We start from the raw sequence: 19,012 nt of genomic DNA on the forward strand, positions 1-19,012 counted from the left end.
TTTCGTTATTGGCCCCGCTAGAAAAATGGTAAAAATCAATTTCTACTATTGTTTTTCACAATTCCGACCAAATGCAGCTTTTCAACATATTTTTTGGACATCATTTACTGAACTAATTTATCTAGCCTTACAGAGAAATTGAAGTCCATTCATAAAAAAGTTATTCTGATTTAAAGTGTGTGTGATCAGTTTTGCTCCTAACTGTACATCAATGTATACATAAAATGTTAATATGAAAATGAATATGTTTATATATTTTCGTAATATACAGATTGCGCGAATAGGATGCTGATTTAAGAAAAGGTTTATCCCTACTCGACTCCGTATCGGATTGGCCCCTCGCGGGGGTCCAATCAAAAAATCACCGACACAATTTTCATCAACAATACTTCACCCACTCTAGATTTGACCGAAAATAATTTTGGCCGACAACGTCTTTAACCGACGATGAATTTGACCGACAACGATTTTACAACAGTATGATTTTACGACAGGATTATCCGATAGTAACATCATTTCTAAAGATGGTGCTGACGTTTTCTTCATTAACTATTCTGCACTCTGACACTTTTACTTTTGTATAAAAATATCATTATTACACTCTAAGATGTTAGATGCAGTAGGTTAACGTTGTTGTAAAACGATGTTAACACTAAACCTACCACGAGGGGTCAAACTACGCATTTTAGATTTTTTATTTGACGATTATTGAAATTGTAAAGGTGTTTTCATGGGAATTTATTTAATATATTTTCCAGTATATATTATAGTAAAAATCGCACAAAATATGAATAAATTTAATCTTGTTATTTTGTTATTTTGTCGCTTGGTTTAGTGTTAATATCAGATAATACTGTCATCGACTAATCTGTCGTCAGTCAATCGTCGGTCAAATCTGGAGCGGAGAAATATTGTCGGTATAAACTGTGTCGGTGATTCTCAACGGACCCTCTCGCGGAGTATGCCCGGCAGTGGAGGTGATATTCATTGCTCGTAGATCCTACGATTTCCGTTTTCTTCGATCAAGGCTTCTCTGTAATACAAAAAGATTCTCAAACTGCCCAACTGTGGCGGCTACCGTTTCAACTAGGATCATCAAGACTTATTATTATTACTTCATTTGCATAATTCTGTAGCATACCCACGAGTAGGAATATTAACGAAGTTGAAAAACATGTTTCCCCCACGCTATTTATTCATGTCCACTCGTTAAGAACATTTCTTTTGTGATATTTGTTTCCTTTGTGTTACGAAATGATTGAAAGAATGAAACAGTAAAAAGTGAAGTATTTCTGGGGAACGTACGAGATTTAATAGTTGAGTAGAAGTTTATAATGGCATTCGATATTATTAATCATGCCTTTAAATTATAACGTGCACAAAATCGAGATTTTCTTGACGTTTCACGCGGACGTGTCCATTCGCTCGCGGAGAACTCGCGTAACGACGCTTGTTGATCTCTTAGTTTTATCGTGCTTAATGATAATTACTTTTGTGATGGTTTCGAACATTACGTCGCGGGTTACCTCATCATTTTCTGAAAGGATTTATATTCAATATCAATGTTCCTTTCTGCACTGTGAGACGTAGTTCTACTCTTACTTTACTTTGACAGGAAACCATTACGCCGGAATAACCTAAACCGTGTCGGCCGCGTTACATAAAGAGTTAATGAGCACGTTTTTAATAGATGTCGTTATCTTCTTTCATAATGAACGTCTCCTTAAATAAGACGAAAGAAAAAGGTCGATGCACCGAGCAGAAGCGACGACGAAATATGAAATCACAGTGCGTCGCGAAAATAGTGCAACAACCAAAGGTGTTGGATGCAAAATGCAATTTTTACAATCACCGATCATAAAGCTAGAGCAAAATAAAAATTTTATATATTCCATATTACTGGCTCGAGTGTATTAAAAACTTTTTGAGAATTTTCAAGTAACTATTGGGCTGGCAAGAAAGTAATTTCGGTATTTTAAAGTGAAATAAAACCGAATTTCATTAATCAATAGTATATTTTCTTAATTATTCTTTTCGCTAAAAGATCATCGAACAAAAGGGAAAATATTTACTCACTAAAGTTCATTGCTTGAACAAAAAAATTCGGCTCCATTTCACCTTAAAATACCGAAATTACTTTCTTGCCAACCCAATATACATATAAAGATCCGAACGTATTTATGACTTTATTTAGAATAATAATCTTAAGAGGAGTTGTAAACACGATTTGTTGTTTTCCTAATGGAATTGCTATCATTGTGGAGCAATAGATTAAAAAACTGAAACCAACAGTGCTAATTGCAACGATAGTTGAAAGGCAATGGAAGGATCTGCATTCAGATAAAAATGACTTTTATGACTGCGGAGTAATAAACGGTTCTTCTACAATATATCACAGGCATAATAACGATCATAACAATGGCGTACTTTGTAATCATTTCTGTTATCGATGTAGTATCGAGGAGAATGTAAACACATTTTATAATTTCGCCTACAGAGAATAATAATATAGTACTCGGTTCCTCGATATAAATCAAGCACTGGACATTCTCGTTGCAACGATAGACATTTAGGATCAGCACGCCATCATTCATTCGCTTTTGTTCATTTTCTTCTTACCTCGTGTTCAACAGCGTCCGCTGGTACTGGTGCACCATCTGAAACAACAAAGGAATCTTTTGTTAGAAGAGGAATGTTTATGGCACTAGAATTTTAACTAGAAATAATCCATTCATGGTATTTTCATTTAATTAATAGTCTTTATTAAGTTCTGCAAGATGATAGAAATTTGCAGAAAGATCTGCGATCTACCTACGACTTAATTTACCATATAAAGTCTATTATATATATACTAATTTATTATAATTTATTTGATATGCGTATTATTCGCAGAACACAATCCAGATAACTAGCCTTGATCATGCGAAGCATCAGCACAATTGCTCACGCATTATCATCGTATGCAGTACTATAAATTGCTCGCGCATTACTTCATCGTGCACCTGACACGATATGACGCATCGCAAATAAAAGAAAAACCGTGGGAAGAGATAATAGAACGATCAGTTATAAATATTAAACATCTGTTAATTGAGAAAATCATGTTCAACATAACGACGTATAATTCAACCTTTTAATAAGTTTTATTGCAGAACTTGTTACAACATCGTACAATTCAATTACATTCCCGTGTTACCGTTACTTTTAGAACCACTTACATGGATTAACGATTTTACTTTGAAATTATCTCTGTTTTATGGTGCTTGCGAGTTGCGAATGTACATTTAGTAACATTGCAAGTAATATTCGCCGCGTGGACAGGAAATTATGATTTTTACGCTCTAATTATTTCTGCACTCGCTTGTCAAGAACAGTTGAGGATTAATTGATTTGCTGGATCAGCAAAAGTGAAGATTAACATAGGATCGGGAAGGGAATATCGAATTAAAATTTTCTTGAAAAGTCAATATTTATCGCCTGATTGCACCGTACCTCCGGAGACAGTGCATTAATTAAAGCAATCCATCCGCCTATGAAGCCAGTGTAGTTCCCTATCGCGACTGTCAGAGGAGAAAGTCAATTACCGCGATGACGGGCCACAAACGTTTAGCGGCGACATCTCCGCAGATCTTTGAAGAACGTGTTTCAAAGTTAAAGCGTTCGTACGGGTCGTTCCCTTGGCACCGGCTGTCAAGTGTAGTTTGAGAGACAAGGTATTCGGTCGAGATCGCCTCTCGCATTTCCTTCTCGCGACTCGCGTTTTTACAGCGAGAGTTGAAATTCAAGGCAAATTAGCCTCGCCTCACGGTCGATCTATAATTCGTTGAAACTTTTACGTAATGGAAGAAAGTACATGCAAATAAGAACGGATAAGCACGAGTGGACAAAGGATTATCCAAAAATGAATAAGCAGTTCTCATCGACTATCTTGAGTATTACTTTTTGAATTTACTTTTGGAAGTTGCAGAAAACGTGTTCAGAAAGGACCACGTTACACGATCTTTGATTCACCGTTGGTCGCTTGCGAAATTTATCATGTTATTCTCGTAAGATATTTTATTTGGACCATATAGTCCTTCAAGGAACTTATTTATCGATTTTAAAAAGTTTTTTAAAAATTTACTGAAACGATACTGTCCCAAAAATATTTTACTTTCTCGGAAGGGATGATTTCTGAGATCATTTGAAGCAACATCTTCCATTGCGAAAATGTTCTCCACGGCTTCGTTCAGCAGTTATTAACGAAACACAGGGACCAATCGGAGCGCGGGGCCACGCTCAACGGGGCCTGCACTTCTATTGGTCCGTGTTTTTCGTTAATAACTCCTTAAGGGAGTAGACTCCTTTTTCCAGGATTGCAAGGGTGCGGAATTTGCCTTCTCATTTCTCAATAATACGAAAAAATGGGGGTTTTCAGTAGTCAGAAAGCTTGGAAATTCAAACCTCCGTCATAAATTAGTAGAGGATTGAAAGAAACGCAGTTTTGAAGCTTTGAACTTCGAAATTTCGCTGCTGACAATAAGTTATATTTGATACAGTTACAGACACTCCTACATTTCGAAGAAAATACGCCACCACAGCTAAAGGATTGATTAAGTTACAATACAATTTCGTACGACTCAAAACTTCGTGCACTGCGAAGACTTCAAAACTTCGTACACTTCGAGGTTCTCTTCGAATCCTTCGAATCTTCGAAGAGTCGAAGCTTCGGAAAAGTAACAGCCCTACTACATGCTACCAAATACTGCATATTACGCCTCGCAGACGAAAAAATAGGACTTTTGTATTATCGAGAAATGGGAACCTAGCAATCCTGGAAACGAGTCTACCGCCTTAACAGAACCGCGGAGAACATATTCGCAGAGGAAAAAGTGACTTAAAATGATTTGATGAATCACCCCTTTCAAGAAAGTAAAATATTTTTGGAACAGTGTCGTTTTAGTGTAAATTTTTCAAAAAATTTTTAAAGCACGTGATGATCAAAGATTTTTCCACAGCATGTGTATCAGTGATCATCACTTTCTAAAGATGCGTTACAGCTGTTACAAGCACCGTCCGCGCAACAGAACAATCAGCGATGTCGAAAGCTGTGTCTACCATCGTATACTTGAGTAATAAGGCACTGGTGACGCGTTACCTCTTCGACCATACAGAACCATGCTTCTTCCACTCAGCGACAGTAGTCGTCGTCGTTCAATGATACCTTCCGAAGTCAACAACAATGAGGATCATCCTAATGGAAACGCACGCCGTGCTCTCAACATTGTTTACGCCATTGTTCTTACGGCCAACCGGAGATGAGGTTTTATTATTGTCTCCGTCCTCGGTTTACGGTAAAAATCCGGCGCTCAGCGTGCAATTATAATGACTTAATAAGACGCGCACTTACCGGCGCGGAAAGTTGCGTGTCGCCCCCGGGATCATTGTTCGTTTATTCTCATGATGATTGATTAAGCCTTAACAATCCAAGAGAATCTTTCTTGGGAGCATTGTGTGATGAATCTTTTAAAATTCTCGAAACTGTGATTTTTCACTACTTTCGAGAATTTTTGCTGATTTAAAGCGAGACCATGACGCCATCGCTTTGATATGTTGAACACGGGTCTTGGGAACATGTAGTTTCAATATGAACATCGATTAGTCACTTTCGATTATTTTTTGTAGTTTCTTAAGAGGTTGAAATCTCAGAATTATTGATGATAATAGGATGCACAGTCATATCCTCCGGAATTTTTTTAAAAGAAACTACAATAAATTTAACCCTTAGCATTCGAGTCGCCACTAAAAATTGCTATGCCATTATTCAAATTATTGGTTATATTATTAATAGACAGCGGATTTTATGCATTTATGATAAACTCGAGTAGGTGCAATTTAAAACAGTAAAAACATTCGAAGAATTTAAAAATACTGTTATATTATTTTCAAACTATTAAACATATCAACAAAGAAAATTAATCTCTATGTCACTCCAGTTTGTTGCAATTCATACGAAAAATTTTTATTTTGCATAAAGACCCGCTGTCTAATTATTAAATGTTCGTATCTAATCAGTCACTAAACATTTAAACATTGCACGAGGTGTATATCAATTTCATATCCATAAAATGAAAAAATGATATAGAACGGAATTGTTCTAGGTCGGAAGAAATGTTTGATATTCGAGTTAAAACAGCTCCGACTGCAAATGGTTTTAATATACAATAAAATATTAAAAGTTTCGAATGAAATGGGAACGTAACCTCGTGTGCCGGATGCAGGCTGAGAAAAAGCAGCTTTCCACTGAACACGCTAACTGGAAGCGTATTAATTAAACAGGCGACAAGAGTATTATCCCTGGATGGTGATTTTAAACGATCGACCATGGTTCGCCGTTCACCAGTTAATAAAATACTGCCGAAGTATCGTTCACAAGAAGGTCTCACAAACACCTCGTTAAAGCCGCCGCGCACCGCGTCGTCGTTGCAACGTGGGAGATACCCACGTGAATGCCTGCGGTTTCCACGGAATTTTTCGAAAAGATCTGAAAGTAGGAAGCGCCTAATCCACGATTTCAATCGTCGACGCACAAATTTTCCCCCTCGCCTCCCGGTGGGTACGTAATATCAGTCCTTTCCCGTTGCAACCCAGGGCGAAAAAAGGAACGAGAGAGTTTCGTATTTCGAACGATGGTAATCACTTCCTCGTCGGTGTACAGAAACGCTCATAAGAATCCGGTTTGATTTGCGATTTGATTATGTCGTTCGCGGGCCCATTACAATTTCAAAGCAGCTGCCAATTGGAAACGACACGGTTTGTCTTTGTGATGTACCGCGAACCTACACGCCTTTTTTCCGATTACGTTCTGTCACGAAGTTGAACAAATTTCTACACGGCTGTCTTTACTACTTGTACTGTCTCTCGGGGTACCTGTACTCGTGTATCTGTATTTCTGTCGATTTTTAATTCTTTTGCAATTTGTCGAGAAGTCGGTTTAGTATAATAAGACCTGGGCAACTTTGAAAATTGATCTCAATGTTCTATGACGAGTATGCATATGCAATTTTTTTTAATTTTCAATCTCCTTTTTATTGAGTCATTGTACAATGGCCTAGGTACAATGGCTAAGAGATTAAACAATTTTTATGGCTATACTGCGGATCTTTAGGCAAAATAAAAATGTTCATGAGCGATTAGAAATTAAATATAAATTCATTTCATCCCCTAATAGTTTTCTCACCTGACAAACAACATAACACTATTTTGAGTTTTTTTAATTTTTCACCGTTTTATATTTCATCTAGCCAATTTCTTCGTAAATGCATAAAGGTCCGTAGTCTGTTAATTAATTTTTTATAATAAAAAAATGTCTACACCCTCCTTTAGTATGTACAACAACAAGCAGAACACATTGAGTCGTCATTTATTACATTAAAAGTGAAGAAAAATTCTAAATATGGTTAAATTTTCTTACTATGATACAGAAATGATTTTTAGTGAATCTTTTTAATGTCTTCCTTATTTAAATATGTTCGATATCAAAAATTCCGTAAGTACAAACAACCGAATACTTTGCATATTTCGGGATCCGGGTGCAGAATGGCCGCAACAGTGGCGCAACAAATTGACACCACAAGAAGCAGCACGCCGGAGGTTTTCTACGGATGAACGTTAATGAGAGGAGCACCCCATCGAGGCAATATCCCGAATCGACGATGTCGAAACGTAATTTAGTTGGGATCGGTTGCATCTCGAGTGCCGAACGCGGTGTGTTCCAGGAACTAACGTTGCAGCCGCGATACAGCCTCGTTAATTCGAATCATCGTGATCGCAAAGTTCGTGCCGGTGCTACTATACCAGTATCAGAAATCAGCGACACATCGATGGTGGGGACGAACGTAATTGAAAGTACACCGACGACGATGGAAGACGCGCATAACCACGACGATAATATGCGATTATTCGTCGAATCGTGGGCGCCGCGCGCGATTTAATTGAACGCGATTTCATTAATCTTCGGCCCGGTAGCCGAGCATCTTGTCACTGTGAATCAATGTGGTTCAGAGCACTTTCTGCGTACAGCCACTTCTTGCGTTCTCGCGTGATTAGATCGCGTTCAGACAAATTATGCGAGATCAATTATTCAATGCACATAATCTGTACTTCGTGCGATTTGTACGGACGTAATCGGATTGTCAAAATGTTCGTAAATATGCACGACAAGTAGCCTTTTAGTACATTATTCGACACGTGTACACATACACTACTGTGCAAAAGAAAGAAGCAGCCGGCCATATTTAATAGAAAAGCGTAAAATATCAAATAAGAACACAGTAAGTTTTGAAAAGAGATTCCAATGTTTAATGAAATAGTTCTGAGAATATACAGTTAGGAGCAAAACTGATCACACACACTTTAAATCAGAATAACTTTTTTATGAATGGACCAATCGACTTCAATTTCTCTGTGAGGCTAGATATGAATTAGCTTAGTAAATGACGTCTAAAGAATATGTTGAAAAAATGAATTTTGGTCGGAATTGTGAAAAAACAATAGTAAAAATTGATTTGTACCACTTTTTTAGCTCGGCCAATAACGAAAATTTAAAAGATGTGTTTGGTCAAATTTCATTGAAATTGGTTAATTGGTTTACGAATTATACACGATCAAAAGTGGTAAAAATGTCAATTTTTCAAGATTTTCGGCCTTTTTACCACAGTTTTTCCCCAAATAATGAACTTTAATGAATCAGATATTTTCCCTTTTGTTCGATGATCTTTTGCCAAAATAAATAAATAAGAAGTTCATCGCTTGAATAAAAAAATTTGGTTTCTTACTTCACCTTAAAATACCGAAATTACATTCTTGCGAACCCAATATATTCAATAAATTCCCACGGAAACACCTTTCCAATTTCCAAAATTGTCAAATGAAAAATCAGAAATGGGTCATTTGGCCCCTCGTGGTAGGTTTAGTGTCAAGAACAAGAAGTGTGGCGCATTGTAAAAATGAAAATGTGAGTAGGTCGAAGAAGGTGCCAAGACCGCCGCAGGGTTAAAAGATCATAAATGCTCAATTGACCTACACGGTGCAAGAAATAACATGCGGATCGAGGTGAACAATGTTGACCGCGAATCGCGGAAAGGGGAAGGCGCATCGATGCGCAACGCTAACGGAGCCGAGTATCATGGGAATCACTCGGCGAAGGAACGTGGGAGTCTGCAGCCACACCTTCATCGCATCGAAAAGGACGTTTCTCGTGGAGCACCGAGGAAAGAGAGAAAGCTAACAAGCGAGAGAGAGAGAAAGAGAGAGAGGGAGGATCACGTCCCTCGAAAATATTTCTCGAGAGTGAAAGCATCCGGCTTCGCCATAGCTGCAGCGAACGCTGCTTGTTTTAAGCCTCTGCAGGCTGTGTGGTTACCATCGTAGAATTAGGGGAGAAAATCACCTATAAATTGAAGGCAAGACAGTACAGTAATTAGATGATGTTCTACGTACAGGTTGGGCAGATAAATCATTGGCAACTTTGCTGACCTGGAATGTTCAGTTGAAAGAGGATAATATTCTAAAGTTGTAGCCTTTTTCATTATTTTTTTAAAATTAGTAGATACTAACTATTCATCTCTTTCTTTCCAACTTAATGATGACCCTCGGTGTCAAATCGAAATAATGATGAAAGATCAAAATGAAGACTAATAAAACGAAGCCCATTCGGAATCAGTAAAAGTATGCCAAATTGATACAAGACCGAGCTGTGAATTTTTAGAATATAAATTCCAGTCGATTTTGGTGTCATTCGATTTCGAATGAAACAATACATAGAAGACAGTATTGTGTTCCGTAAAAGACTTAGTGCAGTATTTTTTCCTCGTAATGGAAGTATCCAAACCGCCGCCTCGCCACGTTGTTTTAAGCTTCCGATTTTACGTATCGTCGTGGCACACGAGGCAGCGATCGTCTCCTAGGGATCGTGACGACTTAAACTTTCGTTTAATTTATCATGGCGTGCGCGAGGGTCCAATCACAAACTTTCACTCGAAGGGAAAAATCCCGGCGATCGTACTTCGACTCTTTCACTCGCCGCTTCTTCTCTCTATCGTTCGTTCGCTTTCATCCGGAAACATTTTCGAACGTTATTAACGATGTTTGGTGAGCCCGAAGATAGAGTGCTCGACTGTCAATATCATAATTTAGCCCACAAGGGGCGTTAATTGAGCCGTTTGATACCGGAGCGCTAAAAACGTTGATTACTCGATACTACTACGCAATAAAATTACAATTTTTCCCTATTCCTTCACACCCACCAGCAAATCTTACAATATTACCCATTATGAATTTACAAATCATTTTTTCTTTCCCTGACCGTAAACGCTATGCAAGTAATTCTCGCACAGAAAGTATGTTGAATCTGCCGAATAGAACGGTAGATTTTTCAATAACAACACTTGGATATGTTTAACATGTTCGCTACCACAGTTACTACTGTTACTACCGCCAAAAACAGTCAAGTTACAATAATTTTATGCACTTCGTTGTTTAGTTTCTGCTGAACTGATTGATAATTCAAAATTGGATACGTAGCATTTAATAAAACTGTCGAACAAGGAAGGTAAGCAACGAAACAAACGTTTGTTCGCTGGTAGCGAACGTGTTAAACAACATGCAAAGAGAGACGCCTTCAATTTCCTCGAGCATTGTATTAAACAGGACACCCTGTGTGTAGAAGTGTTTTGTAAAAGTGGAATAGCAGTTTGCCCGGACTATTGGTATAACAAATGGACAGAAGTTGGTCGCTTGCGCAATAGTTTATCGCGCTTAGGCTCCGCGGAGTTTGTGAAAATCGCGCGGCGAAGGAATATATCGAGATAAAGCTAATCGATAGCTTTCGACCGGTTAATAACCGAACGGTTCTATAGTTTAATAGATTTGGTTTCACCATGAAGCAACGGAAACCCGCGGAAAGGTACGCGGGCCTCGTTGTTTTACAATAATAATCGTAAAGAAACGCGTGAGTCATACTTTCTAATTACCCTGGCGACTTTCTCGGATGGAATCGAATTTGAGACACGATAAATCAAGTGAACCGTATCGGCGCTAAAGCAACCATAACTCTTGATGGTCACCGGATAACATCGTCTGTTATCTATGATCGGATGCACACACGGTTTCCGTACCCTAACACAGAAGTCGCGGATCACGATCGATACCCGTTGGCGAAACCGCCTGTGCGAGCCTCCGACGATCAAGATTTCCCGGTTCTCGCGAATTGATTTGCTGGTAAATAAATCGAACACCGAATTGCGGAAACGGCTGCTTGTCCAAGCAAGAAATGTTTAAGACGCCGTCCACAACTAATCTTATGGACTTCTTAATTAATACTCCGGTCGTTGGAAAATATTTAGTCACTTTTTTTCCACCCGGCTGACTTCGCGGCCATACGTTTAATAAAATTGAGTACTTCCGTTTGTTTCTTCCTGCGTCAATTATGGGCCGAGTTAGGTCTGGGTTAGCGGAATGATTTAATTAGACTTGGACGGATAGATTTTAATTAAAAGTGGCGGCCGGGGACTTGTATATTATTCATTTCTTATGTAAAATTGAAAGTTTGTGTTTAAGTTGTCTAATGTGACTGGTTCCTAATGTGACAGCCACAGTAAACGTCAATCTTCATTACAAGGAAAAGAAACTGTCGGTGTTAGCGTGCTGGAACTCTGTGGGTTTAGTCGACTGTGTTTCGCGAACGTACGAGCATGTTTCGAAGTCAGACTGTTTCATTCGAAATGATGGGGTTACAAATCCAGAAAAGCATGTGCGTGAAAATTAATTGCAAGCCAATTGAACGGCATTGTTTAGTGATAGATAAAACTGTTGCATATATAATTATGAAACTTGCCTAGATTAATCTACGATGTTTATAAAGTACACAGACATTTTTTTAAACAGGAACATCTACCCAATCCGAAGTTGTAGAAAAAAATGCCTCGGAGCAATTGCAATTCACCTGAAACAGGACTGAACTAGCCAAGTCGCGATGGCCGAACGGGTGATAAAAATGAAAAAGAATTATACCCGACCCCGTATCGGATCAAATCATATCCTGTTTAGTGTCATTTTAATAAGGAAAATGCCACAAATAAGTTGGTTAAAATCCCATAAAAAATAATTTAAAATACAGAAGAACTGTAATTGATTTAGTGGTTCGCACACCGATATGGCACTACGGTCTCCGTTTTCTTAGATCAAGGCTTTACTGTAATACAAAAAGATTCCCAACCTGTCCAACTGCGGCGCGGCTATCGTTTCAACTAGGATAATTAATTTTCGCAAGGTAATGTGGGGTCCCAGAGACCCCAGCTTCAGATTTTTGAAAAGAATTTTCATATGAATAAAATTAAATCTGTTTGTTTACTCTCTATCCTGTGTTATTCTTTATCCCAAAATTAAAAACGAGGCTATTTATGGAATTCATTTGTCGGGGTCTAAGAATCCCCACCTTACTGTTTATGTTATTAGACCTCACCTTGCGAGGCTTATAAGACTGACCATTATTAATTCATTTGCATAATTCTGTAGCATACCTCAAAGTAGGAATATTGACGAAGTTGAAGAACACGTTTCTCACGCTAAATTTTCCGATTAGCACGAGGCAGGAAGTACATTCCGCGTATATGTTATTGAATAATATGGATCCGAGAATAGAGTATGGCGCGATTATAATGAATCAACAAGATGAAAGTAACGTACGTTCGATTGTACGGTATCGATATCAGGTTCGGTTGCCATTGACGCTTTATTTGTCCTCTTTGTCGTCGAGTGAGATTGGCCTTGGCAATGTGGTTAAGTCGCGCACCTGGTTCAGAATACGTTTCGACATCAAAAGTATGCGTTCGATGTTACTTTCGCTATCAATGGTACACATCTGAATTCCGCGTGTGTCTTGAACTTCCACTTTCAAACGGACACGGTCCACAGATTTGTCTAAAATATTCGCGGCAACGTCATCGGAATTTCGAACTCCTCAAGGTCAATTCGAAAGTCCCCAAAAACCAAGGACACCAATCGAATTCTTCTCCGACTTATCTTTGTGCAAAATAAAAATGTTCTGCATACATTGGGCAGCGAGAGTTAAATAAAAAGTGATGTCGTAATGACAATTTTTTTCGATGTTTCTAATCATTCACTTTTTTTTACATTTCACCCAGCCAGTTTCTTCGTGAAAATGCACCAATTTTCTACGTATTGCAAAGCGATTGAAACGCATTTCATTAAAATGTGATTTTATAAATGCAACAGAATTTGTAGATTTAAGAAAAAAGCAAAAGTGGATGAGATATCCTGAGATCTTCCATGCACCTATTTCTGAGGAATACAAATTGATTAAAAATATAGGGCTTTAATTATAAAGTAAAAAATATTTATTTCGCACGTTCAATATTAGGATTCACATGAACGCGAGTGGATTCGAATGGGCGCGTAACTCGCGAATAATCAATTTACTTGAATAAATCGAATTTACGATATTGCACTTTATTCTGCACTCAGTGATTTAATGTTGCAATAACAGCATTTCATTTCGCTTATTAATTATGCGTATAACTTAATACGAGGCGTATTAGACAGAAAATGATTGGTTGCGAATAATAACGATTGTATTGAACCGATTCGGTTAATTATCGCGCCGATATCACCCCGGAAAAGTAGGAACGACGAAGTATAAATTATATGGCAGGAGAGCAGGTGTTGTTTAACGATGAGTCCGAAGCGTTTCCATCAAATCAAACGTAAACACACGGAAACGCGGTGTCGTTTGATATTTTTCCGTTAGACCCGTGAAATACGAGGATCCGGCGACACTTTCTCCTTAATTAAGCAGCTAACAACCAGCCGCGCGAGCTATTAATTGCTTTTTAAGTTCTTTTCGGCGAATTTACGACGGGGGCACCGTCATCAAATAACACCTTATCAAGCGAAACACTTTTTTACCTGTTCATTGCCGATTTTAATAACAATCTTTGCCGATATTATATGCAAACGTACTTCATTAGGGGGCTTAATTAGATATTAGATAACTAAACCATAACTAAATACGTTGCATTTCATCATTACATAATCGACGAAAGCGTTAGGCGCATTCCCCTGTGATTCATGAAAATCGTAGCGGCGCGCGCGCGTGTAACTTTTTAATCGGCCGGTAAATAAATTGAAAAATTAATTCACAAAGATTGGCCGCGTAGAAACATTTATTTCGTTGCGTAAGCCGCGTCTAGTATTCGAACTTTATTGGCTCTTGGTAAACTCACTGTCGTATTTCACACGTTGACCGGCAATCGGAAACGCAACATTTTTTTACACCTCTCGCAGCTGCAAATGCGCGAGAAGAATGCAGACGTTGTCTTATTCTTAATTGTTCGAATATAATTTCTAATTCGTCGAGTTAGTCCCCTAATTTGTAAAACAAGTTTAGCAATGCCCAAAAAATTCGCTCTCGCGATAAACTCAGAGTTCGCCGATCTATGTGACGATGTACATCCAGATCGCGCTTTCATTGTTTCGAAACACGGTCCATAAAGGTTCGTCCCATTTTTAACCGCTGTTTACAGAAGTGAAAACGATACTCCGGTGTTCGACCGAAGACGGATCGGTTATAGCAATACCGATCGTCTAGAGAGGATCTCGGATCAGACGTTTAGGCGACCGCGATTTATCACCGGACAGCGGCTCGGAGAGCTCGTAAAAGATCGGGCCGACATAGAGCATCGGTCACAGACACGGAACGATCGGTATAATTTCCACGGAGAACAGTAGAATCTTACAAGAGCCCATGATGTTCGTATGACTTTCTCTCCTTCGCCGTGAGGCGACTGACTGACTTCCTGGTAGCGGACGAGACCGACTTATGACGGACGTATCAAATACGATCACGAAGATTCTTAATCTCCCCGAGAGCGTTTTTCCACTCTCGGCATCCCCGGGAACACGATCCGGAATTTAAACTTCAAATTATCATGATCGCCCCGGGGTACAGTCATTACCCCGGCGAATTCGAAAGCACCTCGCCGAACGTGCAACAATAGGTGTAATATCCATTACGTGTTACCACGGGAATTTCTACTGCGTCGAATTCGTGTTTAGACGCAGATTGCCGATATTTGCGCACTTAACTGTGTCGACATGCGCAAAAAGAGAAAATATCATGCAGAATACAAATGTCCTAAGCAGAGTCTCCAGATCAGAATTGACTCCGATCGAGGGGAAAAAGTTACCCTCTCTCTGCCAATGCGAGACGGAACGCGTCACGTGACCGGGTCGTGGCGGGGGGAGTAAACTGGAGAGACAAGTCTTAATCCGGCGAAACTGGTCCTAAACAGTCAAGGAGCATCCATATATTCTCTTTCCAAATTCAGACTGAACACATACATTTATATATTTCAAGCAGCATTCTCATCAAGATAGAAACATATGATTTACGTTTTCTTGCCTCACAACCATAGGAGAACGTTAATCCTAATAAAAAACAGCGGAATGAATTTCCCAAAGAATATCGACTTTAACAAATGACCATCTCCTGCAGACATAAATCTTTAGCGATGATAAAAAATGTATGCGGTATACAATAATCGAGGAACGTAACTTACAATTAAAAAAGGATAAAATGAAGTGCAGCTTTTTTCAAAACAGACTTGGAGAGTATAGCGAAGCAAAAACTTCGATCTCTATATACAATTGTAATTGAAGTGTGTAAGCAAGTTGTAAACGAAATTGTAATTGAAGTGTGACATGAAATCACGAATTGCAGGAGTTGATGAACTACCAGGAGCAGTTCGTCACTGTCGAGTAGAGCGTCGAAAAAGTCGGGTTTAAACAAAACTATTCCTTAAGTACACGGTTTTTCCTCGAGCCACACGCAACATTGGAATTGAACTCTCGTCGCTCAGACTCATTCCCGACAGCCTAATCGTACATCGCGATGAATTTCTTCGGGATCGAGAGCATCTGGCAACAGCTGTAACACAATGTCAAGTCGATCGACCTTTTTTAACTGTCAGGCTCGCGTTGAAATTTCCTCGAGCTCATTCGCGGCGGATACTTTCGATGTTCGAAGCGCGACGCGCGGATTATTTATGAGTTGCCAGCGCGTATTTCCTTGACTGATTTATAACGTGCGCCAGGCCTGTTTTACAAGCCAGCAGGAAGTGAAAGAAGCTTGACAGACATCTTGTTCCACAGAGCTGAACGATCTTCTTTCAAAAAGTTGACGAACGACGCCCAGGGTGTCCAATCTTTAGCTGATATCAACAGGCTAGGTATTAAATGCAGTACACCGTGTTTAACGGTAGCGGAATGATTCAGTTATTTGTCATGCCTGCCGGCTTCGTTCTAACAACCTATGTGTGCTGGTAGTCGTCTGACTGGCAGAGTGGACAACCGCAGGGCGATACTGGTTCTGCCATCAGAAGTTCAATGGTCAGCGACCATTACCGATCACATCGGACGCGAGATTCGCGTGTGCTAATTCTTTAGGCTACGCTGGACACGGATACATCCCACGCGAATCGAAAGGCGATTTCATTAAGTTCGCTAATGTCAGTTGACCGAGCCTGATTGACACTATGTCCCGGTACAGGGGGAAACAGAGAAAACAATTAGAGCAAATGTTAAATTGATGCTTTCAGTTTTCCAAATTTTTGAAGTGAAAACTTCTTTTGCTGGGCAGTGAACGAGTCCGATCCGTCACGCTCCTTGGTGAAACGCTATTCGGGTAAACTCGAGAAAGCCGAATTTAGCCGAGCGTTTGTCAAATGTTAGAGCAGCGCTCGGATTTACTTACTCGCGACGGCCGAGTTTCGAAGGCTACGCCCCCTCGACGTGGCGGTCCTAGTTTGAAGCTCCTGAGCCGCGTTCCATACTCGCTATTCGTGGCGCCTAGAAGAACTAGGGCCGCCACGGAGAGCGAGATGCGCGGCCGGGTGGAGGGGGCGTAGCCTTCGAAACTCGGCCGTCGCGAGTAAGTAAATCCGAGCGATGTGTTAGAGAAATTGTGGAGAAAAATAGTAACCCCAGACGACACTATATAATGTATACAAATACAGAATGAAATAATGAATTGTTTAAGTAGTAATATAATATGGACAGAAATGGTTTTGTTGAGCAGTTAAACAAGCTTTCCCTAAAATAACCACTGCCAAACAAAATATTAACACTAAACCTACCACCAGATTTTTTATTTCACAATTATTGAAATTATAAAGATGCTTTCGTGGCAAATGATTAAATAAATATATATAGCGGAGATGTTGTAATATGAACCGCACAAAGTTAAATAAATTTAATCTTGTTATTTTTATAAGGCATCACGTATCGGCTACTTTTAGAAATCGGTAGGTTCAGTGGCGGCTCAAGTCAAGTGGGAGGCCCCAAGCGTTAAAATTTTGGGGCCCACAAGCTCATGTTAGAAATAAAACCCCTCGAAGGAAACTCTCATAAACTTATTAACAAAAATGAAACGTGAAAAAATGAGTGCTGCGAAATTCGGGGCCCTATGGTATTCCGTGGCCCACTGGGTAGGTTTAGTGTGAACGAAACAATCATTTTCGGAATACCGAATCCAAGCATTTTCCTATTTCGATTGATTTACGGTGGAAATTATTTCATCAAAGTTTCCAACACCGCGGCGCAATATTGTAGCAAAGAATTCGAAACAATTATGATTTATGGAATATTTTACACTATCCCGTCGTAAAACAAAATAATTTATGCCCGTAGGCATAAAGTTCAGGCTTCGCTATGGAGAAGCCGGAGCCCCGCAGTTCCTCGTTAAAAACGTGACTGCACTGTCGCGAAAAGAAATACGACACGTTGTCTCGTGTCAACAAGTGGGTGCAGCTGACAGACAACGTTATACGAACGTTGAAGTTGAATGATCGACGTAGGTGGCGTATTGTGGCTACTTGATAGGTGGGCGCCGGGGAATGCTGCGAGTGTGCGTAAGAAACGCCCGAGTGTTTCTATCCGATTGTTACGTACGGTATAATGTATGCCTTACGCATGCCAAGGCTCACGAGTCACGCTTGATCCTGAGGATCACGTGATGGGTCTGATAACTGACCACAATTTCATGTTTCACCATGTTTCCAAGTGTCATTCATGTTCCGCTTTACACTCCGGGGATTTCAACAGCGTCGTGTTCCTCGAAGGACAGCACACGCGACATCGACCGTTGCGGATTCCCCATTAACCCCTTGCCCCCGTGACTTCTTCTGCAACGGATCGCCGCTATTTTATAACTATAAAATGTAATTATTAATTTAGAATCGCCTATAAAGCCAAGCAATACAATGGCAAACTAATGGTAATAAACGTTTCAGAAACATCGTCTGATGAAACGGGCATACTATCCTACTAGCATATTAATAAGAAGCTCAGTCATCATATTGTTTTTAATTGGTTCTTTATTATGGATTTTCAATTGATTCTACAGCGTCCTCTAGATGAAACTTGTCGTACGGATTAATGGCAATAGAAAATTGAAATAATCATGGACGTGATGGAACAATTATACAGGTACGTTAATAAGGTGCTGAGCCATCTTCGTTGTTTCACTATGATGCACTTTCCATTGATTTTACAACATCCTCTAGGTAGAGAAACAATTTAAAAAGTCATGGATGTGATGAAACAAAAATACCATCGCACTGCATTGCTTGTACTTAGTTCTATAATCTTTTCGATTAATTGTACAACAGCCTCTAAATGAAGGCTGATTTGAATTACTTGTGTTATAGTGATACTTGAATTCACCACCGGAACCAAGCTTTTCCCGGAACGCCTTCGGTATGCAACGCTGTGTACAATTTCGTGAGTGTTAAAGTTTCAAGTGCCTGCCATTGTGGACCCTGCTCCACCATATATATGCAAATTTGCAGAAAACCGGTCGTTATTTACGGCCTGGCGAGGTTGCCATTATTTAAGAAATAAGCCAATAACAAAGGTGTCCGTTAGGATTCCTGGTTCCCCTTTTGTGCTGCACTGC

General features: G+C 39.5%; 1 protein-coding gene across 1 annotated transcript in view; it reads right to left on the reverse strand.

Moving 5' to 3' along the window:
• Nucleotides 1-19,012, reverse strand: part of LOC143209195 (uncharacterized) — an 84,492-nt gene that overhangs the window by 11,500 nt on the left and 53,980 nt on the right. The window contains exon 2 of the mRNA XM_076424546.1: nt 2,620-2,657. Coding sequence (XP_076280661.1) covers nt 2,620-2,657 — 38 coding nt within the window. The remainder of the gene's footprint in view (nt 1-2,619; nt 2,658-19,012) is intronic.

This window comes from Lasioglossum baleicum, chromosome 5 (genome assembly GCF_051020765.1).
Source record: "Lasioglossum baleicum chromosome 5, iyLasBale1, whole genome shotgun sequence".
Classification (NCBI taxonomy): domain Eukaryota; kingdom Metazoa; phylum Arthropoda; class Insecta; order Hymenoptera; family Halictidae; genus Lasioglossum; species Lasioglossum baleicum.